The sequence below is a fragment of the Hipposideros armiger genome, unplaced genomic scaffold, assembly GCF_001890085.2.
Source record: "Hipposideros armiger isolate ML-2016 unplaced genomic scaffold, ASM189008v1 scaffold_861, whole genome shotgun sequence".
NCBI classification, from domain to species: domain Eukaryota; kingdom Metazoa; phylum Chordata; class Mammalia; order Chiroptera; family Hipposideridae; genus Hipposideros; species Hipposideros armiger.
In genome coordinates this window covers 517,278-543,363 of record NW_017732211.1, presented here as the reverse complement: position 1 = coordinate 543,363, position 26,086 = coordinate 517,278, and the positions used below count along the sequence as shown (strand labels likewise).

General features: G+C 39.9%; 1 protein-coding gene across 3 annotated transcripts in view; it reads left to right on the top strand.

Annotated features, from left to right (window-relative positions):
- Window positions 1-26,086, top strand: part of PHKA1 (phosphorylase kinase regulatory subunit alpha 1) — a 76,417-nt gene that overhangs the window by 42,911 nt on the left and 7,420 nt on the right. For 2 of the 3 annotated variants that reach the window (XM_019629589.1, XM_019629588.1), the window contains 15 exons: window positions 1,469-1,578; window positions 3,132-3,276; window positions 4,998-5,076; window positions 6,789-6,955; window positions 9,288-9,464; window positions 11,119-11,210; window positions 12,023-12,162; window positions 16,555-16,711; window positions 17,152-17,231; window positions 17,910-17,988; window positions 18,123-18,252; window positions 20,175-20,276; window positions 21,144-21,259; window positions 22,949-22,999; window positions 25,369-25,539. In XM_019629589.1, coding sequence (XP_019485134.1) covers window positions 1,469-1,578; window positions 3,132-3,276; window positions 4,998-5,076; window positions 6,789-6,955; window positions 9,288-9,464; window positions 11,119-11,210; window positions 12,023-12,162; window positions 16,555-16,711; window positions 17,152-17,231; window positions 17,910-17,988; window positions 18,123-18,252; window positions 20,175-20,276; window positions 21,144-21,259; window positions 22,949-22,999; window positions 25,369-25,539 — 1,796 coding nt within the window. The remainder of the gene's footprint in view (window positions 1-1,468; window positions 1,579-3,131; window positions 3,277-4,997; window positions 5,077-6,788; window positions 6,956-9,287; window positions 9,465-11,118; window positions 11,211-12,022; window positions 12,163-16,554; window positions 16,712-17,151; window positions 17,232-17,909; window positions 17,989-18,122; window positions 18,253-20,174; window positions 20,277-21,143; window positions 21,260-22,948; window positions 23,000-25,368; window positions 25,540-26,086) is intronic. The other variant, XM_019629590.1, reaches the window with a different exon arrangement.

Below are 26,086 nucleotides of genomic sequence, written 5' to 3'. Positions count from 1 at the left end.
TTCAGCATCTTAGCTGTAGAGGGCAGTGTCACTGGCCCTCATATGTGGGATCCGAACCGGGGCCCTCTGGCATCCCAAGCCAGTTTTTAACCATCGCACCACTCGGCCGGCCCTGGAGGGTGCCTTTGTGATCAGCCTCTAATAAAAACGTTGGGCACTGAGTCTCTACTGAGCTGGTAGGCAGCACTTCACATGTGTTGTCATGATTTGATGCTGGAGGAATTAGAGGTGTGCTGTGTGACTCCACTAGGACAGGAGTCTTGGAAGCTTGTGCCTGGTTTCTCAACTTTGCACTGTGCACCTTCTTCCTTTGCTGATTCTGCTTTGCATCCTTTTGCTGTAATAAACCTTAGACATTAGTACAGAGCCAGTATGCTCTGTAAAAATTAATAAGCAGAAACCTCATTTAACATGGAATGGAGAGGCTAGAAGAGGGAACTCTCATGCATGTGTCATTCAACTAACACTACTCACTCCTACAGGAAGATATGTACCTCTGTCAGATATGCATCTCTGACAGGAAGTGACACCTCTTTACTATCTCGGCAGGAGGAAGAAAAGATTCCTCCTTGCCCGGTAACAGCTCAGCCAATGGGAGGCTGCCAGAAATCAGCCAATAAAAAGTCATTATAGGGCTGGCCGAGTGGCGCGTTGGTTAAGAGCTGGCTTGGGATGCCAGAACTGAGCAGCAGGGCCCCGGTTCGGATCCCTCATGGGGGCCAGTGATGCTTCGCCCTCTACAACAACAGCTCAACCTGGAGCTGGGCTGCTGTGAGTCACCAGCGACTGCGTAGGCTGCAGTGGAGCTGCAGTGGGTTGCCATGGGCTACCGTGTGTAGCCAGCAGCTAGTGTGAGCGGCCCGGCAACTGTGAGCAGCCGTCCAGAGGCCGGCGACTGATCTGCCTCGCCCAGGAAGAGCCCAATGATGGTGCCAACTTGGGACAGTGAAGCAGCGTCCTCCACAACTAGACTGAAGAACAAAACGACAGCAACTTGTCTGTTCCCCTTCCCCCACTTCCCCAGTACTGTTCCCATCCCCCCAATTCCCCAATAAAAATCTTAAAAAAAAAAAAGATACTCTTATTTCAGTTTTTCTGTTTAGTATGCCATCTTTAAGCTGATGAGATTTCTGTTTAGCTTTGTTGTGGCATAGCTTACATTGATAAGTTTGATAATCAGTATACCTTTTGCACTTTTATGGGCTTTAAGGAAATTCAGTGTACGAATTTTGGTAATAGAATTCTATCGTTTGTTGACTGTTACTTTTATGTGCATTCTTGTCTCTCATGTGTAGATAATGTGGCTTTGTTTTAAAAGAGCCCCACCATGCTTAGTATGGCGTGCACACTGAGTTTGAGACACAGAACTTAGTTTGTTCAATCAGGAAGAGTAAACTAATACAAAAGATGTTTGCAGATTGGATTTGTACACTCAAAATATCTTGAACATTTCTCAACTCTATTTCAGGATGCAACAGTAGGATGAAACTCAGTGGGCGACCCTACAGACACATGGGAGTCCTTGGAACTTCAAAGCTCTATGACATTCGGAAAACTGTCTTCACCTTCACTCCACAGGTGGGTGGAATGAGCTTTAATGTGAGTTGAGATGAATGGAAAGAAAAGAGAAATAGCACAGAAATAAAGCATTGACTGGAGTGGGGACAAGGGTCAGAGCTCCACGGGGCCTCGCACATATGAAGTTGCTCAGTAAATACTTGTGGAGTTGGACTAATTGAGCTTGCAGCACAGAGCTACACCAAGTTACTGTGGCTACCAAGAGTCGTCCTGGGTGTTGGGGAAGTAGTGACCAGGGATTTTGCAAGTGTTTGAGTGCTCTAAGAAGTACTCCTTTGAAAAGTTTAAATTAAGACTATATTTTCTATTCATCCTTTATAAACAAAATATAGTGTTTTTTATTCAGCTACCAAATGATGTGTTCTCTTTGTTTTGGAGCGGGGCCGTTTTTCCATGCCTGGAGACCTTCTAAACAAAGACGTCAGTACTATTTTAGCCGTGACTATTCACATTATTGGCCTGGCGTTCATTAGCCACCATAGAACAGCAAGCCCGATTATATATGTGTATGCAGAAGAGAAACTATTTTCTAGAAGGAAAGCTCAAACTGCCCATTTGTCATCTCATATCTGAAACAGTGCAGCTGAGGTATAGACGAAAGAATAACAGACTATAGCTTATATTTCTGACCTTGCCATTTGCTAGCCGTATAACTTTGCTAATCTACTTAATTAATGTCTCTTGGCCTTCTTTTTATCTATTAAAAGAAGAAAAACCCTAACTGGGTTGTTATAGCATTAAATAAAACTATGTACCTGAAAACGCTTTGTAAACTATAACACACTGTAAAAATGTCAAAAATTATCATACGAGGTCGGACAATTAAGTTCGTGAACTCATCCTAGAAAAAGTGCTACGCACCTCATTGCTGAATATCATTACAGTCACCTTCGAAATACTCCCCTTGGGAAGCTATGCACGGACGCCAGCACCTAGTCCACCCTTCAAAGCAATTTGGGAACTCTTGTTCTGGACTGGCCATCAGAGCTGTCATCGTATTACCCTTGATGTCCTGAATGTCATAAAAATGTCTTCCTTTCAATATTTCCTTTATCTTCGGGTAAAGAAAGAAGTCATTGGGGGCAGACAGATCAGGTGACTAGGGAGGGTGTTCCAATACAGTTGTTTGTTTCCTGGCTAAAAACTCCTTCACAGACAGTGTTCTGTGAGCTGATGCATTGTTGTGATGCAAGAGCCATGAATTGTTGGTGAAAAGTTCAGGTCGTCTAACTTTTTCACGCAGCCTTTTCAGCACTTCCAAATAATAATCATGGTTAACTATTTGTCCAGTTGGTGCAAATTCATAATGAATAATCCCTCTGCTATCACAAAATGTTAGCAACATCATTGCAGCAAGTTTGCGAACTTAATTGTCAGACCTCATATGTACCAAAGGACCACCAGATACTTTGGGAAGAATTAGGCATTGACTTTGGGGGTATTATTGCCTTTGTGACATCTTATATTCCCTCGTGAATATGTCACTACTTTAAAATATTAGTTGGTATTTGTGAGAATAAATTTTTGTGGGCTGTTATTTTTATTTTCCTCAGTTTATAGACCAGCAACAGTTCTACCTGGCTCTGGACAACAACATGATAGTGGAAATGCTCAGAACAGACCTCTCCTACCTCTGCAGCCGCTGGAGGATAACTGGCCAGCCCACTATCACCTTCCCCATCTCACACACCATGCTTGGTAAAGTTGTACCGAAATGAATGTACATTTGGAAAAAGTCATGTGGTTAGCCGTTCAAAATCTCCTCTCATGGAGCTTATGTTGTAGAATAAATGTATAACAAATAAACCAATACACAAGAGTATTTCAGGTGCTTTGAAAGCCATAATTCAAGAAAATGTGATAGAATAACTTGGTTGCAGGCTGCTTCCGATAATTGGTTTCTTGGTCAGTTTGCAGAAACTTTATTAATACAATTCATTTTAAAGACACCAGTACTACATTCTGCATTTGTGTTCATCCAGTGGGGCATCGAGATTTTATAGACAAATTCCCAGACTTCTCCTTCCAAAGCTTGTCTAACTAAAGCAGTAAAATCTAGCAGGGAAAAGTGGGAAGGCTTTCAGTTTATCTTTCCTTTAGTGGCTGGGCGTCCTGACATGACTTACTTGAAACTAGGTGAAAGGCTTCATTGTTCTGAGTTCCTGGAGGACTACAGCCTGTACTGAAGCACTGCTGCCTTTCTGTGCCTCTGCTGTAGCTTCCAAAAGCCTGTGTGTACTGCCCAAGTGCATACAATTCCTTTTCATTGGAGAAGAATCCCTTGTCATAAATCTTTCAAAGTCCAGACAGACTGTTTGGGATTTTGTTCACATGTCTAAAGTGCTTCAAAAGCACAGGAGTTGAACAAGTAGGGTAGTCTTTCTTTTTTTCTGTTTTTTTTTTCTTTTGGTCTTTCTTCTTTTTTTAAGACAACTAACAAGTACCCATTTAATAACTGCTGTGTTCCCAGAATTGTCTTCAGAAAGTATAAAGTCTAATTGGAGAGGCAAAGCTAATACACAAAAATAGTAGAAAACAAGTCAAGACAGTATATAAAGAAGCACTAAACCATTAGATTAGTATTTTACAGTGAAGGTGATCAAATTGTCAAAGAAAATGTCTTGACTGAGGTGGGGCTTATTCAGGTTTTGGGGATGGAGAGGAGAGAAGAAGGAAAGGTACTTTAGGTGAGTGAGACCTGGAGGCAGAGATGAGCCTGACTGTGAGTGGGCAGTGAAGAGGCCAACCTGAATAGAGTAGGCCTCGCATATTGGAGTATAAGGTGGGATCAGATTATGAAAAGCTTGAAAAAAAGCAGAGATATTTCAAACAGATTTTCCCAGAAGTCTGAAACTTTTCAATCAAAAGTTTTTGAACAAGGAGTGGCATGATGAAAGTGATTTTTAGGGAATATCAATTTGGTGACAGTATGCATTATAGTGAGGAGAATGTGATATCAAGGAAACTAATCCAGGTATAAGGTGATGAGAAGATGCACTGAACTGGTGGTAGTAAAAACAGAGTGGGAGAGAAGGATACAAGATATGGATTAAGACAATGCCAAGACTTAGAAACTAGGTAAATAATGCTGCCATTGATAGAAGCAAAGAAATCTTACAAGAAGATGCCGGTTGTAAAGGGCCATATTGAGTTTGTGGTGACAAAGAGATTTCAAAATATGTGCAAAGTACTTATGGTAAATGAGACACTGCCTGTGAGGAGCTCTGTTAACCATCATCCCGTACCATGTGCCCATTCTGCAGTGTTGCTGGCTCTCAGACCAATTGTTGAAATACAGGGTGGTCTGTGAGGAGTGGCTCATTTGTATCATCGCCACCAGAATGTTTGAAATAATTGAAAGATTCCCCTTATTTAAAACTTAAAACCATAAAGACTGATGAAATTGTCTTCATTTCAAGATGAAGATGGAACCAGCTTGAATTCAAGTATCCTGGCAGCACTCCGAAAAATGCAGGATGGCTATTTTGGTGGGGCAAGGTAAGTGACCCCTACATACTCTTCAATGAACCGAAATGAAATTTGGAAACTGAGGATAGTAATGGCCCACTTGTGATGCCTTTCTCCGTGTCTTGAACAACATGATCTCATCCTATTCAGAGAAGCTCGTTTGATAGATTGAATCAAGAAACCTAATGTTATAGAGAAGCGCTGGAGCTTTCCCCACCCAGTTCTTTGCCTAGACCTTATCAATTCAGTGGACCAGAAAACTTAGGGTTAAAAAAACCCCAAAGGTTACTGCATTCTTCAATTCTGGCTGCTTTTCTTTTCTTATTTCCCTAAGTTTTTATTTTGAAAAATTGTAAGCTAACAGAAATCCTATTGAGAATCTCTCTCTCCCCGTCCCCTCCCCTCTGCCCCTCCCTCCCTTCCTCTCCTCTTTCCTCCTCTCCTCCTTCCTCCCTCTCTCGCACATACATATGTGTGTGCACCCACGTGCATGCACACACACACTATTTTTTTGCTGAACTATGTGTGAGTTAGCCAGAGACATCAGGATATCATGACTCTTCTACCATAAATACTTCAGTGTCTGTGTTCTAAGAACAAGGGTATTCTCATACATACCTGCAATGTTATCATCGCACTCAGAAAGCTGATTACTGACACAATACTGTTGTCTAATGTAGAGCTCCTGTTCAGAATGACCCAGTTGTCCCAGTAATGTTTCCCATAGCTTTTTTCCCACTCCAGCATCCAGCCAAAGATCACACTTTGCCATTTAGTTATTGCATCTCCTTGATGTCTTATTATCTACAACAATTCCCCACACTTTGGTTCATCTTTCTTGACAGTTTCCATGACAGTTTTGAAGAAGGAAAGTCAGTTATTTTGCAGAATGTCTGTCAATTTGGTTACAGTGGTATTTGTCAGGTTTCTCCATATCCTTTCCCCAAAGCCTTTGACCAAATGGTCGTAGCTTCCATTGATGAATCTGCTATTACTAGTGGGGTTGTAAGATGATGATTCTGTGTTTCTGTCAGTCTGTGTACATTTAATATTTGGAATCATTCTGTTAAAAAAGAGTTTCCCCTTACTCCCTTTTATTTTGTTCTTTTAGCGTCAGCATAGATTCCTGGATTCTTTTATTGTGTTTATTATGTCATATTCCATTCCTGTCATTGTTTATTTCAATATTGAAATTATCCAAGATCTCGCCATTGAGAGCCCCTTCAAACTGGCCTCTATAGAAAATCAGTCCTACTCAGTTTCCCTCTGGGCTTTACAATGGGCTTTGTAGGTAGTGTGGGATATGGGCTGCAATCTGTAGTTCATCAAAATTTCAAGTACCGTTTTATACTTTCAAAATGGTCCTTTTGAGTATTTTTTTCAATGATGTGATGGATTTGTGATGATGTTTCTTCATTGTTGTCTTGTAGCCAGTGGAAACTTTTGCCCAATGTTTGGCATAGTTAGCAACGTAGCAACATAGCAGTGAAAGAGAGAAAAACTGATCTGCTGGTAGATTGTGAACCCATAACCATAGTCTTTATTAACACAGTACTCCAAGCTCCAATACACTGTGCCTAGGAGTGCCATCAAATGGCACTTTTACCAAATTTATACTCATGTGGAAGCATTAGTAATCCCCCAATAGAACATCCTGGGTATCCTTTTCCCACTAAATTGTGTTGTTTTGGAAAGCATTTTTTTCTGATTTCCTGTTTTCTATTTATCCCCCCAATTGTCAGGATTCAAACAGGTAAATTGTCCGAGTTTTTGACAACATCTTGTTGCACACATCTGAGCTTCATGGACCCTGGACCTGAGAGTAAGCTGTACAGTGAAGATTATGATGAGAGCTATACTGAGCTAGAATCCTGTGACTGGACGAATGTCTACGATTCAAGCAGTAATGGTAAGGAGGCTTTTGAAAGGCACTGGGCTTGCTGGACAAGAATACGAAGTATTGTCATCTCCCCCTTAATATTTCTCACTGCCAGCAGTCTCACTCTTATTTAATACACCTAGTTTTCTACTTTTGTTTGGCTTCTCTTTTCATCCTTTTACTTACCTTTGGCTTCTGGTCTAATATCCCTGTTGTGATTGTGGAGTATGGACTTGGACTGTCCCTTACTAAGTAGCATTGGGGAAGAGTTCCCTCCTTGGCATACAAAATGGCTGGTGATGTCCAAATGGGAGGAAGCAGTGGTGAGTGAGACATTTGATCAAGTATATAGTAGGAAAACTATACATATATGTAGTGCTGCTTTTTGACATGAGAACATAAAAAATGAAATTCAGTTACAGTGCTTTTGTACATAATATTATGGAAGCACTTCAGAATCTCCGGGGAGGTCTGTGTGGTTTGACGAAAACCTGTTTGGTACACCTATTGCTTCCATATTACAAAGTAGACAAATAAAGCAGAGGACAATCTAATTGGGTGCTAGGAATGTGAAGATGCCCTAGTGAGAAAACATCATGGGGCATATATTAAAAATGGCTGACAAATACCCTAAAGTGTTAAAAAATGGACCAAGGCAGGGCAAGCATTATATTGCTTGAATCCCAAAGTAAAAAGGGCCAAGAGGAGCAAATTACTCTTCTAGAACATGCTTTCACTGTCTGGGTGTTTAACTGTTAGCCTCTACCTTAAGGTGGTTAATTTCTTTATCTTAAGAGTGGTGTATTGGAAAAAAGAAAATAATAATTTAGCTTTCCTTGGTGAGGTAGCAAGCATAATCTCATATACAATAGACCAACACATGAGCAGTCAGAAGGAGTATTTTCCTCTTTGGGCTCAGCATTCACCCACCTCAGTACCATTTAATTCACTCTGTATTTGTTTCTGTACGGTGTGAAATAGTGTGAATTTCTCTGTTGGAGAAATACATTAAATACATATAAGGTTATTTCCTATTATCAGTAATAACCAAAGTCATGATATCTATCTTGGCATAAGCTTAATTATTTTGAAAACCAGATAAGAATGATCATATACTAAGGTTGTTTGCTATTCCATGGGTAATTGTGATTTTCCTCTGTAGCACTCTTTCTCTTAATTTTGAAAATACATGTTTTTAGTGGTATGTGTTACTAAATTTCATATTTTGCATTCTGAGTCACTTTTTCCTCTCTGAGTTTTCTCATCAGTGCTCTCACAATGGATGTGTCTATAGCTCGCCAGCCCTCCCATGGGGAGAGCGTTTCTCTCCATATTCTTTCTGCTTGTTTACGTTAATATATTGCTGTCCTTATATTAGTTTCAGGTCCATGTTGTTCATAATCATTTAAGAATCTAGATTGTATTCAAGATTATAATATCTGTCATTAGGATGTCACTGAGTATGAGTTCCATTCTTACGACTTTGCTAGCTCTCCTTAGTTACATCAGAGCACAGAAGGACATCTGGAGAGATCACCGAAGATGATCACAAACCAGATGATGTGTGACCCAGTGTACTCAGCATTGATCCAAACACTGTGCGTTTCTACTTATGAGTGTTGCAGATGTTCGTGTAAAGTCTAAACTGTTAAGCATCCACAGGGTATACGTACATTTTTGTTTCCATTATCTGTAGTCAGAGGTCATGTTATAGATGGTATCTGGGGGTGGGAGTGCCCAAGACGATCGGGACCATATCTGTCTTCTTCACCTCTGAAACCTTAGCACCTGGTACATAGCAGGCAGTAAATATTTTGTGACTAGATGAGTGAGGTGACTAAAGACCAGTGCATGCCCAGCAGCTCTTGCCACGTGGAGGTTGTTTTTTTGTGAGCAGTTGTAGCTCCCATCTGTGGAATCTGTCTGTTTTCAGTTCGACTTAATGTTTAGTGGAAGATTTTTGCCTTTCCCCGCCAAAGCCTCCTCCTTCCAGTAAGACTCAGAGGGCCCTGTCTGCTGCCCCTCCACCATCACTGTCACCACTGCTACTATCAGATGCACATACTCGGGTTAGGAAATGCTAGCTCCAGCTATACTACGTTAAGATCATACTGCTTTCAGGGGCCCTCACATTATGTCAGCAAAGTTAAAGAATAGGTGGGTCCCGCTAAATGGCCACAGCTATTGGTAGAGCTACGAGATTGTGTAATGATCACATACTTTTTTTCCACATAAGCTAAAACAATCTACTTCTGGTGCTGTGTTGTTGACCAGGATCCAGTCATTCTGTTTAGTGGGTTAGATTGTGATGTGACTAAAATGTCAATTTTTTTCTCTTCTCCCTCCCCCACTAACCTTGCAGCTCGCTGTGGTGATGAAGTTGCTCGTTATTTAGATCACCTTTTGGCGCACACTGCTCCCCATCCTAAAGTAGCCCCTACCTCACAGAAGGGAGGGCTACATCGGTTCCGAGCTGCTGTGCAAACAACCTGCGATTTAATGTCCTTGGTGGCCAAGGCCAAGGAGCTGCAAGTACAGAGTGAGTAATGGCCATGACTCACTGGGGTCAGGTACAGGATGACACGAAGCCTTGAAGGGGTGTAGGACACTTACTACAGTGTAAGCAGGAACTTAGTTTTCTTCACTGCTTTATTCCCAGAACCTCGGACAGTACTTAGAACGTTAGACACTCAAATATTTGTAAAATCAATGAATTGGGAACAGTGTTGCTGTAAATAGTGCTGTGTAGTCTGGTTTAACCAGTGACGTAGCGAGAAGAGACAGAACGAGAGACATGGAGCATATGCAGTTTTAATATCGAAGAATTAAAATGGTAGAAAGGGTTTTTTTTCCTTTGGGGAAATTTTATATAAAGCAAAAGCATTGCAAACAATTGCAAAAGAGCCTTGCAGTAGAGAAGGAGATATTGTCCCTTCAGTCAGCTACATCTGGTTGCCTTAGGCCAGCTGTAATTTTACAGTCAGTTATCCCATCAGTGTCGAGCTGTGACAGCTACAGTACTCACTCTTCAACACCTTTCCCATTCTCCTCCCCACAACCACTCCCTTCCTTCACCAGTATTTGCAGTGGAGGGTGTCATGGTTCCCAAGAGTGGCCATGGCCTCTATGGTAGCTGCATGGAAGGGACAGAAGGGCTCCTTGGCCACACCTGGAGGACCTATAATAAATGCAAACATTTTACAGATGATGAGAATGACTGAGGTGCATGCTCTTACTGTCTAAAACTTGATTGATAGTTACTAACCAAAAATATTAAACATGAACACTGGGGCATCATTTAACATTTACAATAGGGGAAAGCTTAGCATACCCTCCAAGTATGCTTCCTTGACAAAGGGCTTATGTGAAGAAATCGGCTTATTAAGTTAGACTTCTAGATTATAAATCAGCAAACTTGAGCATAATTTCCAGCTCTGCTACTTACTTGCTTGGGCAGCTATTTCAGCTCTGCATCTCTATTTCTGTATCTGTAAAATAGTGAAAATGACAAGACAGTCTCCGGTCGGAGGTATGGTAAGTATTCAACAATGGACTGTAAGTAAAAATCTTAGGAGTATCTCAAAGTTGGTCAACCACTACATTTCTTGATTCCCTCCGTAGAATCATCCATTTATCTATTGTCAAGGAAATCTAACAGCGAGCAGCCAGATACTGTCCCAGGAAAGTTCAGAAAAGATAAAACGGAACTGGGTTCTTTCCGTTATATGTGGTATACTATCAAAGCATCAGTGACAACACCATTGTGGTATTGATTACATTTTTTAGAATTTAATATCACCTGATGCTACAATTCTAGACATTCCATTCAAAAATGTGTATTGAGGGGCCGGCTGAGTGGCTCAGTTGGTTAAGAGCTCGCTCAAGAGTTTGAGCTCTGAGCAACAGTGGTTCGAGTCCCGGCCTGAGCTGAGCAGCCGCTGAGCTGCCAACAGGTGGCAGGATGGCTCAGCTAAAAACAAACAAACAAACAAACAAACAAACAAACAAAAAATGTGTATTGATTGATTGAACATCCTTTAATGATCTCATATTCATGTTTCTTTTCTTTGACATTACCAAGAGAGGATAAACTTCTATAAAGAACCAGCCATATGTAACTTTACTGTTGATTCAACTGTGCACTTTTCCTAGTGTCCTAATTATCTGATCCCATAAATGTCAACCTTTTGCAGATGTTCACATGTATGTTCCTGCAAAGATATTTCAGGCTCCCCGGCCTTCATTCAACTTACTTGACTCACCTCAGCCCCCACAAGAGGACCAGGTAAACTTGCACACGAGGTATTTCTATCAGCTTTTTGCAAAACTACCATCCTTATGGAAAATAATAGAACTAGCCACTATGGTTTCTGCTAGTAACTGGTGGCAGGCAAAATGCTACCCTGGCGAAGTGTAATGTCCTTTTCAGTTCACTTTTCAAATGAGCAAGTTTTTCTAGCCAGGCTTTAAGAAAACTAGATTGCTGTATCGTACGTCTTGAAGGTTTTATTGTTTTTGGTTTACTTTTCATCAAAATTTAGGGGATTCTTTTTTTTTTTTAAGATTTTTTTTTTATTGGGGAATTGGGGGGATGGGAACAGTGCTGGGGAATTGGGGGAAGGGGAACAGACAAGTTGCTGTCCTTTTTGTTCTTCAGTCTAGTTGTGGAGGACGTTGCTTCACTGGCCCAAGTTGGCACCATCATTGCGCTCTTCCCAGGAGAGGCAGATCAGTCGCCGGCTTCTGGACGGCCGCTCACTGCGGCTGCTGGCTAAGTACGGTAGCCCTTGGCAACCTACTGCCACAGGGGCTGCAGCCTACGCCGTCGCCAGCGACTCACGGCAGCCCAGCTCCAGGTTGAGCTGTTGTTCAGCATCTTAGCTGTGGAGGGCAGTGTCACTGGCCCTCATATGTGGGATCCGAACCGGGGCCCTCTGGCGTCCCAAGCCGGTTCTTAACCAACACGCTACTCGGCCGGCCCAAAATTTAGGGGATTCTTATGGAAAAGCTTTAGAGGTGAAAAGATCAGCACTCTAGGACATGATTTAAGTTGAGCACTTGTGGACTTAATTTTTTTCATCCTTTCTTAAACTAAAGGTTCCCTCTGTTCATGTGGAAGTACATCTTCCTAGAGACCAGTGTGGGGAGGTGGACTTCAAAGCACTGGTTTTACAGTTGAAGGAGACCTCCAGCTTGCAGGAGCAAGCTGATATCCTGTACATGCTGTATACTATGAAGTAAGTGATGGATATTGTCAATCTCCTTTCATGTTCAGATAGAAAGGGAGTATAGCATAGCTTTAGACTCGCACTGATCTGGATTTGAATACAGTTGTACAACCTACCTACTTTGTAACTTTAGAGCCTCAATTGTCCTCATTTATAAAATGTGGATTATACCTACCTCAGAATTGTTGTAAAGATTAAACAATATATACCTGCAAAGTCTCTAATACAACATCTGGTACATAGTGACCAATAACTTACAGCTATTCTTATCATTATTATGGTTATTTTAAGCCACCAGAATTTGGTAAAATCTACAGATAAATATATTCTTAACTCAAAAGAAGTAAGATAATGGAGGCTTACAGGAAAAAGAAACTAGCATTTTTGAGTGTTTGCTATGTGTCGAGTAGTCATGAGGATCTAGGGTATCACATAAGGAATATAATCAGTATTATGGTAATAACTATGTATGGTGTCAGATGGGTACTAGATGTATCGGGGAGATAGATTGGAAGGAGTTGGGGGTGGGCTGGGTGAGAAAGGGGAAGGGATTCAGAAGTACAAATTGGTAGTTACAGAATAGTCATGGGGATGTAAAGTACAGCACACGGAATATAGTTGATAATATGGTCGTAACTATATATGGTGTCAGGTGGGTACTAGGCTAACTGGGGGGATCACTTCATAAGGTATATAAATGTCTAATCACTGTGTTGTACACCTGAAATTAATATATGTCAACTATAATTTAATTTTTTTTTATTTTAAAGAAGAAAAATAAGTAAAAGCTGTTGTTTTTGGACGAAGGACTATTGTATTAGAAATAGTCCAAACATATTTTTAGCCATTTAGGGCCTGCATGCTTTGCATGCTCCTCACCTCCCCCCGCCCTCCCATCTGCTCGCAAGAGATAGGCCCCACGTGAGTACCCCAACCTGCTGCCATTCAGCGCTCTCTAAACTAGTGACTCCCCACAGTGCTGCTGAGGTACATCACCTAGACGTGTAACCCCTCCTCCCCTCGCCCTCCTTTCCTTCTGGCTGGTAGATCCTGTGCCTTAGGTAAACCTCCAGATGGTCTTATGCTCTGAGGGACTTGCCTCTCATACAACCCTGTCCAAGGGCCACTCAATAAAGCTGGTTATGATATTGCCAACAAAGGGCATGGGTCTTAACTATTTTCATAGCTTTGTTTCTGTATTTTTTTCTTTCGAAAGGGTACTTTATTCAACAAGTATCTGTTGAGTACTCACTATGTGAGGCACAATGCTAAATGCAGAGTAACAAAAAGGTGAGAAAATGAGAAGAGATAAGGGGTACGGATGGAATGACTAGCTTGAATGAAAGCTGATGATTCAGCAGGGCAGTTGACGTGGGCCAATCAAGGGAGTTGGACTCGAAGAGCTTGTGCCTTCCCACCAACTCAGATAATCCAGCCCTTCTGCTCCTAACACATGTGTTTTCTTCATCTAATCCAGTACATCGTACAAACTTCACCCTGCAGCCTCCCTAACACTGGTAGTCGAGGAAATATCAAAGCGCTTGAGCACATTGTGTCTGATGTTGTAATACACTTGGAATTCTGCCCAGTGTACCTCATGGATGTAAGAGCAGCAGTTGGGAGGTGGGGTTTCCTACGTTCCATTGACGAGTACTCCTTCTGTGAATCCTCTGTTCATAACATTTGTTTGTTCTTTATTGGTTTATTTATATTTTTTCTTGTGGATATTAGACATTACTATTTTGTTTGTTATATTTGTTGTGAATATTTTTGTGCAAAGAATTACTTTTTAACTTTGTATACGAGTATATGTCTTTCGCTATGCAAAAGTTAAGTTTTTATATACCCAAAGTTATTGGTCTTTTCCTTCTGGGTTTCTTGTCATAAATGGGAAACCCTTTTCCCCTCTCAGAATTTAAAAATATTTTAAATAACTAATAATTTAAAAAATATTTAGGTTTATAATCTACTTGGAATTTATTTTTATATGTCTTCTTATTCAACATGCCTAAAATCAAATTCACTTTCTTTCCCAAAAACCAGCTACATTCTGACCTAGTTCATGGTATCATCATTCTTTTAGTCACCCAGACTTGAAATTGTGTTATCATCAGCAACTCATCCTTGTCCCCTGCCTCTCCCTATAACATCAGTACCACTGGGAATCAGTGGCCAAATCTACATCTGCTATGATACAACTTTCAACATTTATCTACCATTGCTCCCCCCTCACAATATAAATACTCCCACCAAAACAGCCTGCTGCTTATCATGTCCGGAACACAGCCTACACATGAACACTTTCATACCTTGGCTCATGTTTTTCCTCTGCCTGGACTACTCTTTTACCGTACCCCATCTCTTCTTGTCACACTTCTAGCTATCCATCAGGGCCTGGTTCATCTGTCACCTCCACGAACCTTTCTCTGATCTCTGGGAATAAAAAGGATCTTCCCAGGTTGTGAGATCTCACAGCATCTCTTTTTTATTTGTTTGTTTGTTTATTTATTTATGTTTATTTTGACCATTTCAAACTTAGAGAAAAGTTGTAAGGATAGTACAAAGAAATTTTCTGGATACCCTTCACCCAGATTCCTCAGATGTTTACATTGAGTTTTAATTCTCCCCTGCCCATCATCACCATCACCACCACCACCACCACCACCACCACCACCACCACCACCATCATCACACACACATATATTTTTCAGAACCTATTGAGAGTAAATAGCAGACACGATCTCCTTCTACCCCTAAATACTTCAGTGTATATTTCCTAAAGACTGGGCATCCTCTGATGTAAGCACAGTACAATTGCCAAAATCTAAAAGTTAATATTAAAACAATACTACTATTTAATCTACAGGCCTTATTGAGATTTGTCGGTTGTCCCAATAATGTCTTTATAGCAAAAGAAAATCTAAATTATGCATTTCATTCAGTTCCCATGTGTCCCTGCTCTCCTTTAATCTGGGATAGTTCCTGAGTCTTTATTTTTCATGTTACTGGTATTTTTGAAAAATACAGACAACTTATTTTGCAGAATGTCCCTAAATTTTGGTTTAGCTGATGTGTCCTCATAATTAAATTCAGGCTATGCATTTTTGGCAGCTGAGTTCTTCTCTTTGTGTTATCAAGTATTGATGAATCCCATCACTGGTTACTTTGATCATTTGGTTAAGGTAGTATTTTCCACATTCCCCTACTCTCAAGTTCTGTTATACTTTCTAATTAAAAAGTGTTTTGTGGGGATGTACTTTGAGCCTGTGTAAATATCCTGTTATTCTTCAAACTTTCATTCACTGGTTTTTCAATCCATTGATGACTCTTCCTATAGCACTTTTTATCTCATGTTGTAAGAAATATATATTATATTAAATATATTTAGTATATTTATTACATAAATATATAATGTAATTATATTGAAATTAAAAATATATAACATATTTAATATAATGAAATATATGGAATGGATAATATATTATCATGGTTCAAACTGTTTAAAATACAAAAGGACACAGTGAAAGGGTAAAGAAAAGTCTTTCCCCCACCTCTGTTCCCCAGATACCTGGTCCCCCTCCTCACAGCCCACCAATACTATTGGTTTTTTGTGTATCTAACCTGGAACATTTTATGCATATGTTGATAAATACAGACATATATGTGTATAGTTTTATACCTGTTCACCCCAATAGTAGCATAGTATATACGCTGCTCTGAACCTTATTTTTTTTTCAGTAAAACTATATATTTTGAAGATCATTCTATATATATTCCAGCTGTTACTGCGTAACAAATCACCCCAAAACTCACTGGCTTAAAATAGCAAAAACAAAAAGTGTTTAAATGATCTGTGCCAGTTCTAGGGCTCAGCTAGGCAGTTCTCGCTTGGGGTCTTCTTCAGTTGTGGTCTGACAGTGTCTGGGGTAAAGTCCTCATGAGGCTTGTTCACTCGTATATCTGGCGTTAATATAGGCTCTTGGCTGAACCTCAGCTGGAGTGTCACCTGGGACACCTGCAGATGAGCTCCCCTTGTGTCTCTCTTCCTCCTCACAGCACTCATCCTTCTTATTCCTTCGTTGGTTCCCCAAGTGGCTGCTTTCTGAACGTTCAATAACTAAATTAAATCTTTGACTTTATTTTCAGCACTCTTGAAGCCCAAGAAGAGGGGAAAGAATGCATTTTGTCACAACACAGCTGAAACTAAGACTTACGGTGTCCTTGCCTTGGTATTTGGCTTCCAGGGCTGAGCACTAATCACAGTTTTACAAGGATTCTTAATCAATCACATTCATTTCCTATTGAGAGAGACTTACGAAAAACAGGCATATCCAGTATAACGCTGAGACAGAAAATTGGTGCTGAGAGCTGCACTTACTAGTAATGTTTTGAACGTTGCAGAGGACCTGACTGGGACACTGAATTGTATGATGAGGGGAGTGCGACAGTCAGAGAGCTGCTTGCTGAGCTGTATGGCAGAGCTGGAGAAATTCGGAACTGGGGCCTGATCCGATGCATCTCTGGGATCTTAAGGAAGAAGGTGGAAGCCCTTGATGAGGTGCTGTGAACTCTTCCTACATGTACACCAAATCTAAGTGGGGTGCTTTCTAAAAATTGGTTTATGTAATATTTTTTAAAGAAGCCACAGCCTCTAATCACTTGAGATGTTGTCTTTTCAACATAAAGTTTCCAATATTCAGTTAGCTTTTTGAACGCCACGTATACAATACTGAAGCACATAAACTGTAGACTTAACAGAGGTGTTAGAAACTATACGAACTCTAGATCTTAAGAGTGCGTTTACACGAGGCCAAACATTCCTACCTCTTAGGAGATGAAATGCCTCATGGTCCTTCCTAGGAAATGCTCTTTTCGGATCTCCACAGTATTTCCCGGGAAAGGGAGTTTGGTGTGTCATTAAGTTAAGGGGGAGCAAAGATTTGCAGGCAGAGAAGAGTCATGTTCATGGAAATCTGTGCTGTTGCACTGTGTTCCTAGGCCTGCACAGACCTGCTCTCACACCAGAAGCATCTGACAGTGGGACTTCCTCCAGAACCTCGAGAGAAGACCATCTCTGCGTGAGTATGGTTCTGACTGGCTTTCATCAAGGAGCTGTGCGAAGTGCAGTAAAGTGAAGTGCAATAAAATGAGGTGTGCCTTACTGCGGGCAGTCCCAAAGAAGATGGTATGGTCCATGCCCCATGCTCCCAGAGTGCTTAGTATCAAGAGCAAAATCAGAAGTGTGGGAGGAGGTTGGCATCTCTCTCTCTCTCTCTCTCTCTCTCTCTCTCTCTCTCCCTCTCTCTCTCTCTCTGTAAAGTGATGAAACTATTGAAAAATTAGTACAAGTCTATAAGATGTGATTGAAAAGTAGCGAAATGGCTTCCAACAGGCACAGCTTAAACTTAGTTTATTACTTTCTCATCGTAATAGTTATTTGTGAAGTGTTCAGAATTCACCATGAAAGACTAGTGTGGAAGGACACCATAGATAGAGTGAGTTTTAAACAAAGTGTTGAAGGAGAAGGGCAGTCAAGGTTGAGAAGGAGGGAGCAGAGCTCAGAGCTCTCTTGAGTTGATAGGCGCCAGAGTGTTTTGGGAGGCAATGAACTTTGAAGACTGAAAGAGCCAGCATGCTACCAGTAATGATGAAATGTCGAGGCGGTGACTGGGACTTGGAAGGAGCTTTTTAATGTTCTCAACAGATTTAGGTATCAGGAGTTGCAGAATTTGTCTTTCTTTACTCTTCTTCCTCAGACCTCTGCCCTATGAAGAGCTCACTCAGCTGATAGATGAAGCCAGTGAAGGGGACATGAACATTTCAATCCTGACACAGGTGAGCAGAGTTATAAAGCCTAATCTGGCAGTTGATATTTTAAAGTTTGTTTACCATTGATCTGGCAATTGACCACCATATAGGCCCTGTGGGACCAGCGCCACAATTTTTGTCTCTATCCATTCTGCGTACAGGAAATACTGGTATATCTAGCCATGTATATGCGAACTCAGCCTGGCCTCTTTGCCGAAATGTTTCGACTTCGAATTGGTCTGATCATACAAGTTATGGCGACAGAACTGGCCCACTCCCTTCGATGCTCAGGTATTCCAACTTAGGAAGTATTTGAGGCAAAATCCGCTTTTAAGTGTGCTGAGTTTGGGATCAGGAGGGAAAGGAAGATAAAACCTTTTTATCTGTAGATCAGAAGCTGCATATAACAATCTTGTTCCCAGGTTTGTCAATCTCTATACAAGTGAAAGGACTGATGTCATGACGAATTTAATTAGTTCTGCAACTTCAAAACTCCGCCACCTGGGGGCGCTGCACGCCCAATTATTACAGTCCTTCTAACTCCTGGAGTGATTTGGAGCTGACATGGAGCTTGAATGTGAAAGCCTGGGCTCAAGTCAGTCAGTGGGGCTTCTGGGCACGAGGTTCCTGTTCTCTTTGAAGCTGGAGAGCAGAATTCTATAAAGTGAGAAGGGGGCAAAAGGGGACCCCCATGGATGACTGTTTTTTCCATTGGGATTTGTTTTATTTCAACAAGAATGGCAGAATAATGGAGACAAGATTGCAAACGAAAACAAAATCACAGTTGCAAAACTCAGTTTTAGCCATTTTTTCAGCTAAATTTTCCTGATAGGTTTTTAAAAAGGTTTTTAACTGAGCTGTGAACAAGTGCCTAAATTTATTGGTTTGAGTCCAACCTAAATTACATGAGATAATTTATATTTAAGTAACCCTTTAAAGGAAGAGAGCTAATGATTATTTTATACTTACCATATGCCAGACTCTGTGCTTTTTGCTTTGTATTTACACACATTATCTCATTTAATCCTTACAACAACCCTCTGGAGAAGGTATTTTTGTCCCACTTTTACCAATGAGGAAACTGAGACTCAGAGAGGTTAAAAAACTTGCCCAAAGTTATACAGCTGGTAAATAGTGGAAATTGAGTCCAAGTTGGCCTGATTCCAAATGATGTCCGGTTCAGCACATTGTCATGGAGTAAATGCATGTGTGTGTGTGTGTGTGTGTGTGTGTGTGTGTGTGTGTGTATGTTTTTCTCTAGTTCTGGTATCAAGGGATGTTTTATGAGGGTCTGATTATTCAGTGAGGGATGAACCCCCAAACATTGTTCACTTTTCCTTAATTACCTGTTATGGATCTTTTCCTGTGCATTCATCAAAAGCATAGCTATTAGGTTGTCGGAAAAGTCATGACGTGTTTTTTCTGTTTTTCGTTACAAAAATGTGTCATGACTTTTCAACAACCCAATATTTATTTCTTATAGGATATAGTCAAGATCCCTAGGTCTGATATTCAAGACCCTCAGCAGTCTGTCCTCTACCCCCTACTTCAACAGTATTTCTGACTAATTTTACACACCCCTCAATGGGCACTTAGTAGAGCCATGTTTTATTGTTGTTTGTCTTGTTTACATGTCCATTCTCTCCCAAGTAATTGGTCAGCCTCTCAAAGTCAAGTACCATGTCATACCTGTTTGTATTAACATTGCTTAAAATCATGACCTACATGTAGTAAACTCTTAATAAGTGTCTCATGTTGATGAACAAGTTCAAGTTATTCTGTTGATATTCTACATAATTTCATAGATTCATATCTATTCTCTTTTAAGTCTCCGTATTTCCAGACTGAGAAGTTTTGGATATCTTAGTCCATCTGCACATATACATTCATTGCCTTTCTGAGTGGCTTCCAGTTCTATTGTTTTCCTTTCATCCTCCTCACCATCAAATAAAGGTCCTACTGAGTACCCTAATGGTGTGGAGGGAGGTGAAGAAGAAACCAAGGAGTTGGTTAATCTATGAACTGGACAGCCCGTCCTTAAATTATTAAAAATCGATTGCGGTCTCAATACCTAGGTGCTAGAAATTTAGTTTGTAATTCCGTTCTTCCAATCAAGTGGCTCAGAAAGCCTAAGCAAGAAGGAATAGAGATAAATAGGGTTGGGATGGCAGGCCAGTTAGAGACCTCTCTGCCGTAACATCTCTGTTGACTAGCCGAAGAAGCCACAGACGGCCTGATGAATCTCAGTCCTTCCGCCATGAAGAGCCTCCTGCATCACATTCTTAGTGGAAAGGAGTTCGGAGTAGAACGAAGCGGTAAGGCTGAATAACTGCGCTTCCATCTTAGAGTGCTTTTTTAAGTGGCTCATTTATTTTCACATGTTTTTCTTCTATCAGAGGAACCTTCCCCCCCGCCAAATAAATACAGCCCCAATATATGAAACAGTTAAAAGCAAAGCTGTTTTCTGGAACAGATCTGGAAACCACTGTATGTCTCATTCTTTTTCCTTAAGTGGTAGTATCAACTAAGTGAATTACTATCATGTTTTGTTTTGAACTGTTTTATCCATTCCCTTGAATTATCCTAAGTGTAAGTCTCTTCTTTAGAACAACAAAACAACCCATGTCATCTGAAACTTGTATTCCAATTGGCAATAATTCAGTGGCACTTACAGTGGTGTCTAGCTGCTACACGACATCTGATGTATCCTTTCACCTTTAAATTCAAACACATCTAGGGGCCCACCACAAATTAATTTTCCACCTGCACTTGGTGGTTGGCAGTGGTGTTTGCTATCAAGTACTTAAAACACCAGAGTCAATGAAAACGGTTCTCTCATGCTCAACTTCTAGGCTTAGGAGAACTAAATATATAGTGTCAGATGGATGCCACACCTCAGAGTGGTAAAAGGAAGTTATAAAGCCTTACTGTGCAGCTGGGGGTCTTGCTAAAATGTGGACTTTGATTCCAGAGGTCTGGAGTGGGGCCTGAGATTCTCCTAACAAGCTCAAGTAATATTGATGCTGCTTGTCCATGGCACACACTTTGAATAGTGAGGTTATAGTTGTTCGTTTGTTTTACTATCATAAAAGGAGGACATACATCTAAGTCTTCTAAATGTGGCAGAGAAAAAAACTTGAACCTGATTATCCTCTCTATCTTTAATGTGTCGTGCTATACAGTGCGCCCCAGTGATTCAAATGCCAGCCCTGCTATTTCTATCCACGAAATTGGTGCTATTGGAGCGACTAAAACTGAACGAACTGGGATCACACAGTTAAAAACTGAGATAAAGCAGGTAAGATACTACCTGGGAGATTAGCTGAGATATTGGCATGTTTAAGAACATTCTTTGGAATCAGACTGCTGGGATTATGGATTTTTGTTTCATATTCTGAGTTTAATTGGAGCCATATGTTTTTCAGGTGGAATTTTATAGACTGTCTGTCTCAACTAAGAGTCAGGTGAAAGAACGAGTGTCCTTTAACATACTTTAACTTGCCTTTCGTTCTACATAACATGCATGAGCTCAGGGTCTTTGTACAAATAAGATGACAAGCCATAGACTAGCTTGTTTGATTCTCCTTTATAGCAATCATTTTGTCGATAGCTTTCCTTTTTCTGGACCAAGCTATTTTGCTGATTTTAGGAGAAAAGTCATTTGTTTCTGATAGCAAGAGATTAAAATCTAGAGTTCCTCTTGTTATGATTAACATGTCATTTTGGAATTAATTTTCTTCATGAAACTAGACTTAGATTTCTTACTTTTAAGAACAGATACTAGAGAGAACACAGGATTAACTGAGGGCCTTTTTTGAAAGTCTCTTTTCAGGTATTGTCCTGAAATTACATTTTTATCATTGTCTTGATAGAGGTATCTGAAAGGTGTTGTGAACACACAGAGGAAAAGCATTTTAATTAGCCTGGGAGTCAGCAGACATCACATTGTAGCCTCTTGCTCACTTTTCCCTACAGATGAGAGTAGATGAGTTACTGTGTTATACAAAGAAAGACTTAACACCAACTTCCAAAGCTTCTTTCAGAACTCGGGGAAATCATGTGATTTTAAAGTCCAAGTTGAGAAGGTACTAATTTGGTCTCTCCTAGAACTTTCTATGAAAAGCTTAAAACTACTCCTCCTGCTTTCAAAATAGACTTACGGTAGCTTGCACTATGGCTCATCCAGAAAAGGAGAGACAAGATAGAAATTTTTTTTAGGAGTCCATTTAGGAAAAGAATGAGCCAATGCTTGAAGTTTAATTCGAAGTACACTTAATTTGAGTACACTTTTCAGCCACCCTTTCACATTTATTATGTAGCGGAATAAGAATGGGCCTTGTGATAGAAAAATGTTCACTTTACAGGTTATTTTCCCAGATATAATTTGGATAATCTGAACATTTTCCTATCTGAAAAGTGAAAGAACTACATTTCATACTGAAGAGTTAAACTGACTGACGTTGTTGGTAAACAATTCTTGTTTTGGTTGAAAGATTGTTTATAGTCACACAATATTACCTAAAAGTTCATTATGTATTTAGAACTTGAAGTCCATGTTCCCAGCTAGATTAATAGGATGTTAAGGACTTGACCCAGCTACATCATTTCATTCTTTTTTTTACACGTTCACTACCTAAAGGACTTAGAGAAAGCCAAAATCATTAAGGCTAATTTAGACAATTGAGAGCCCTATTTTCATTCCTTTCTTATTTCTAAATATTGATTTCCATCCTTACCTGACTGTCTGGTATTTTGTATTGTTTTAAGCCCTTTTCCCTACCACTCACCAATGCCTCCTTTTCTGATTATGGAAAAATATTTTTAAGGTCGTTTTATTTATTTATTTCATCAGTTTTTTTAATGATCGCATGCTGGCTAGTTACTCGAATTGTTGTAATTTTACTGTATTAATAACTTAAAAACACAAATAATGGTTGCCTTGCCTCGTGTCTTTTAAAATTATATTTTCTCTTTCTTATTTTCACAGTCCAATGGTGGCCATACCCTGGGTGTAGATTTGATGTCATCATCTTTTCTGGTAACTGCTGTTATCTTGTATTTTATACCATTCACAAGTGCTTTGAATATCCTGTTATATAAATCATGACATATACTAATGGAAAAGAAAAACAAAATGAATTAAGAACTAAAACAAATATAAATCAACTTCATGTATGGGAGTGAAATCTTTCCATTTCGTTCCCAAAGAGGCAAGAAAGGGTGTTGAAGCTCCTACCTTTTTTCTGTTTCAGAAAACAAAATTCAGTTTCATAAGTAATTGTTAAGTATCTGATATTCATTTATTCTTCAACTAATATAATTAATCACATGCATGCTGTGCACCAGGCACTGTACTAGACAGCCTCAGCATCCCCTGGGAACCTCTTAGAAATGTAAAATCTTGGTCCCCACCCTAGGCCTACTGAATCAGAAAGATTTCTTGGTGATTCTCATGCACTTGTGACAACCACTGGGTTAGCTATTCTTCTGATGATTAATTCATGTAGTAAATATTAAATGAATGCCAATTTCATGCCAGGCACTGGAAATACAGTAGTGTACAAGACAGATGTGGTCCTTGCCCACATGAAGCTCACAGTTTTGGAAGACTGATCTCTGGTTAAATTTCCTTGGTTTTAATCAATGATTCATAATGGTCTATGATTTCAAATCTCTTAGGCTGAAGAGATTAAGGCCAGATGACAACAAAACAAAAAACGGAAAACTATTGGAAACAATCTTGACATTTCTGTTGACCTTAACCAAATACCTTGTAATGAATTAGCAGAGTAAGATTTGGACAACTCTGTCGTATTCAAATTAATAAAGGAGAACAGAGGCATAGAGGAGAAGTTAATCTAAAACCTCAAAACTATTGATATTTGGTTTTATAAAATAGTCTGAATACACTTTGTGGGTTGACCCCACTGTCAGCAGGCTAGCATCTTTTTTTTTTAACTAAAAATTATTGGAGTGACAATGGTTAGTAAAGTTACACAGGTTTCAGGTGTACAGTTCTGTAACACATCATCTCTATATCACATTGTGTGTTCACTACCCAGAGTCAGTTCTCTTTCCATCATATTTGATCCCCTTTACCCTCATCTACCAACGCCCCTCCCCTTTTACCCTCTGGTAACCACTACACTGTTGTCTGTGTCTGTGATTTTTTTGTTTATTTGTTTTTCTTGTTCTTTTGTTGCTTTCAGTTTTATATCCCACATATGAGTGAAATCATATGGTTCTCGACTTTTTCTGTGTGAGTTATTTCACTTAGCATAATAATCTCAAGATCTATCCGTGTTATCGCAAATGGCACAATTTCACCTTTTCTTATGGCAGAGTAGTACTCCACTGTGTGTATACACCACATCTTCTTTACTCAATCATCTTTCAAAGGACACTTTGGTTTTTTCCATGTCTTGGCCATTGTAAATAAAGCTGCAGTGAACATCAGAGCACATATATCTTTACGGATAACTGTTTTCAGATTTTTGGGGTAAATATCTAGGAGAGGGATTGCTGGGTCATATGGTAATTCTATTTTTAATTTTATGAGGAACCTCCACACTGCCTTTCATAGTGGCTGCACCAATCTGCCTTCCCACCAGCAGTGTATGAGGATTCCTTTTTCTCCACAGCCTCCCCAACACTTATTATTAGTCTTGTTCATGATAGCCATTCTGACAGGAGTGAGGTGGTATCTCATTGTGGTTTTGATTTGCATTTCCCTAATAGCTAGTGAAGTTGAGCAGTTCTTTATATATCTGTTGGCCATTTGTATGTTTTCTTCGGAAAAGTGTCTGGTCAGGTCGTTCGCTTATATCCCGTAAACTTTGATAATTTGGGTTTTCATTAATCTGAGAGTGTTTTATAATTTTCCTTGTGATTTCTTCCTTAACCCACTGGTTATTCAGGGGTGTGATGTCTAATTTGCACATATTTATAAATTTCCTTCCCAGATTTATTTCCCAAATTTCTTTCTGTTACTGATTTCTAATTTGATGTCATTGTAGTCAGAGAACATGTTTTCTCTGGTTTCAGTTCTTTTAAATTGATTGAGGCTTGTGTAATAGACCATGAGAGCAACAAGCTAAGCCATAGACCAACTACAAGTTTAACAGAGGACCAGGGAAAGAGATAGCTAAAAACCTTTCATGTCATTGGTGTTTTTATGGCTGTTCTTATGTATCACTAGATTGCTTTCTAAAAGGATTGCACCAGTTTACATTGCTGCTAGCTACTCATAAGTCTAGTAGCTTCACTGTAACCTGTTTATCTTGGGTGTTACACCTAATATGTGGTATAATTCTGCAGAGTGTTTTCTTATTCACTATGCTATAATACTTTATCAGAGGAACAGAGATAGCTTTTGATTTATATTCTTTTCTCTCCTTCTCTCCCAAGTCACCTGGAAACTCTTTGACTCCAAATAGTGGCTTATTTCTTAGTACACAAGATGAACAGACATTTAAAGATAATCGTCAAGGTCAATGGCAACGCCGAAGAAGGTTGGATGGAGCACTGAACAGAGTCCCAGTTGGGTTTTATCAAAAAGTATGGAAAGTTTTACAGAAGGTGAGTGTAACACATTGCAGATGTCTCTTTATTTTCCACTTTGAAATCCTCATTCTTCTTGGTTGAAATATAACATGACCGTGACATCACAGCAATTATATAGAAGTCATATGCTCACATGGACAAAGCCTGGAAGAAAACATAACAACAAAACAGTTCATTTGTTATTTTGACATTATTGATAGTAGTGTCTTTCGACTGTTGTTCTTATGGTGTTGTTTATAAATTAGATTTCAAAAATCATCACTTCCCTGCTTTTGACTGCATTAGGACATTGTGGGACATTGTGATACATTTGCTGCTAGTCAAATGAGTTCAGTGATAAAGAGCTCGGGTTCTTTGTAGCTATTGTGGAGTGGAAATGTTATTTGTAGCATGCTGTTTGTTTTGTTTTGTTTTGTTTTTTTAAGATTTTTATTGGGGAATTGGGGGAAGGGGAACAGACAAGTTGGTGTCCTTTTGTTCTTCAGTCTAGTTGTGGAGGACGTCGCTTCACTGGCCCAAGTTGGCACCATCATTGCGCTCTTCCCGGGCGAGGCAGATCAGT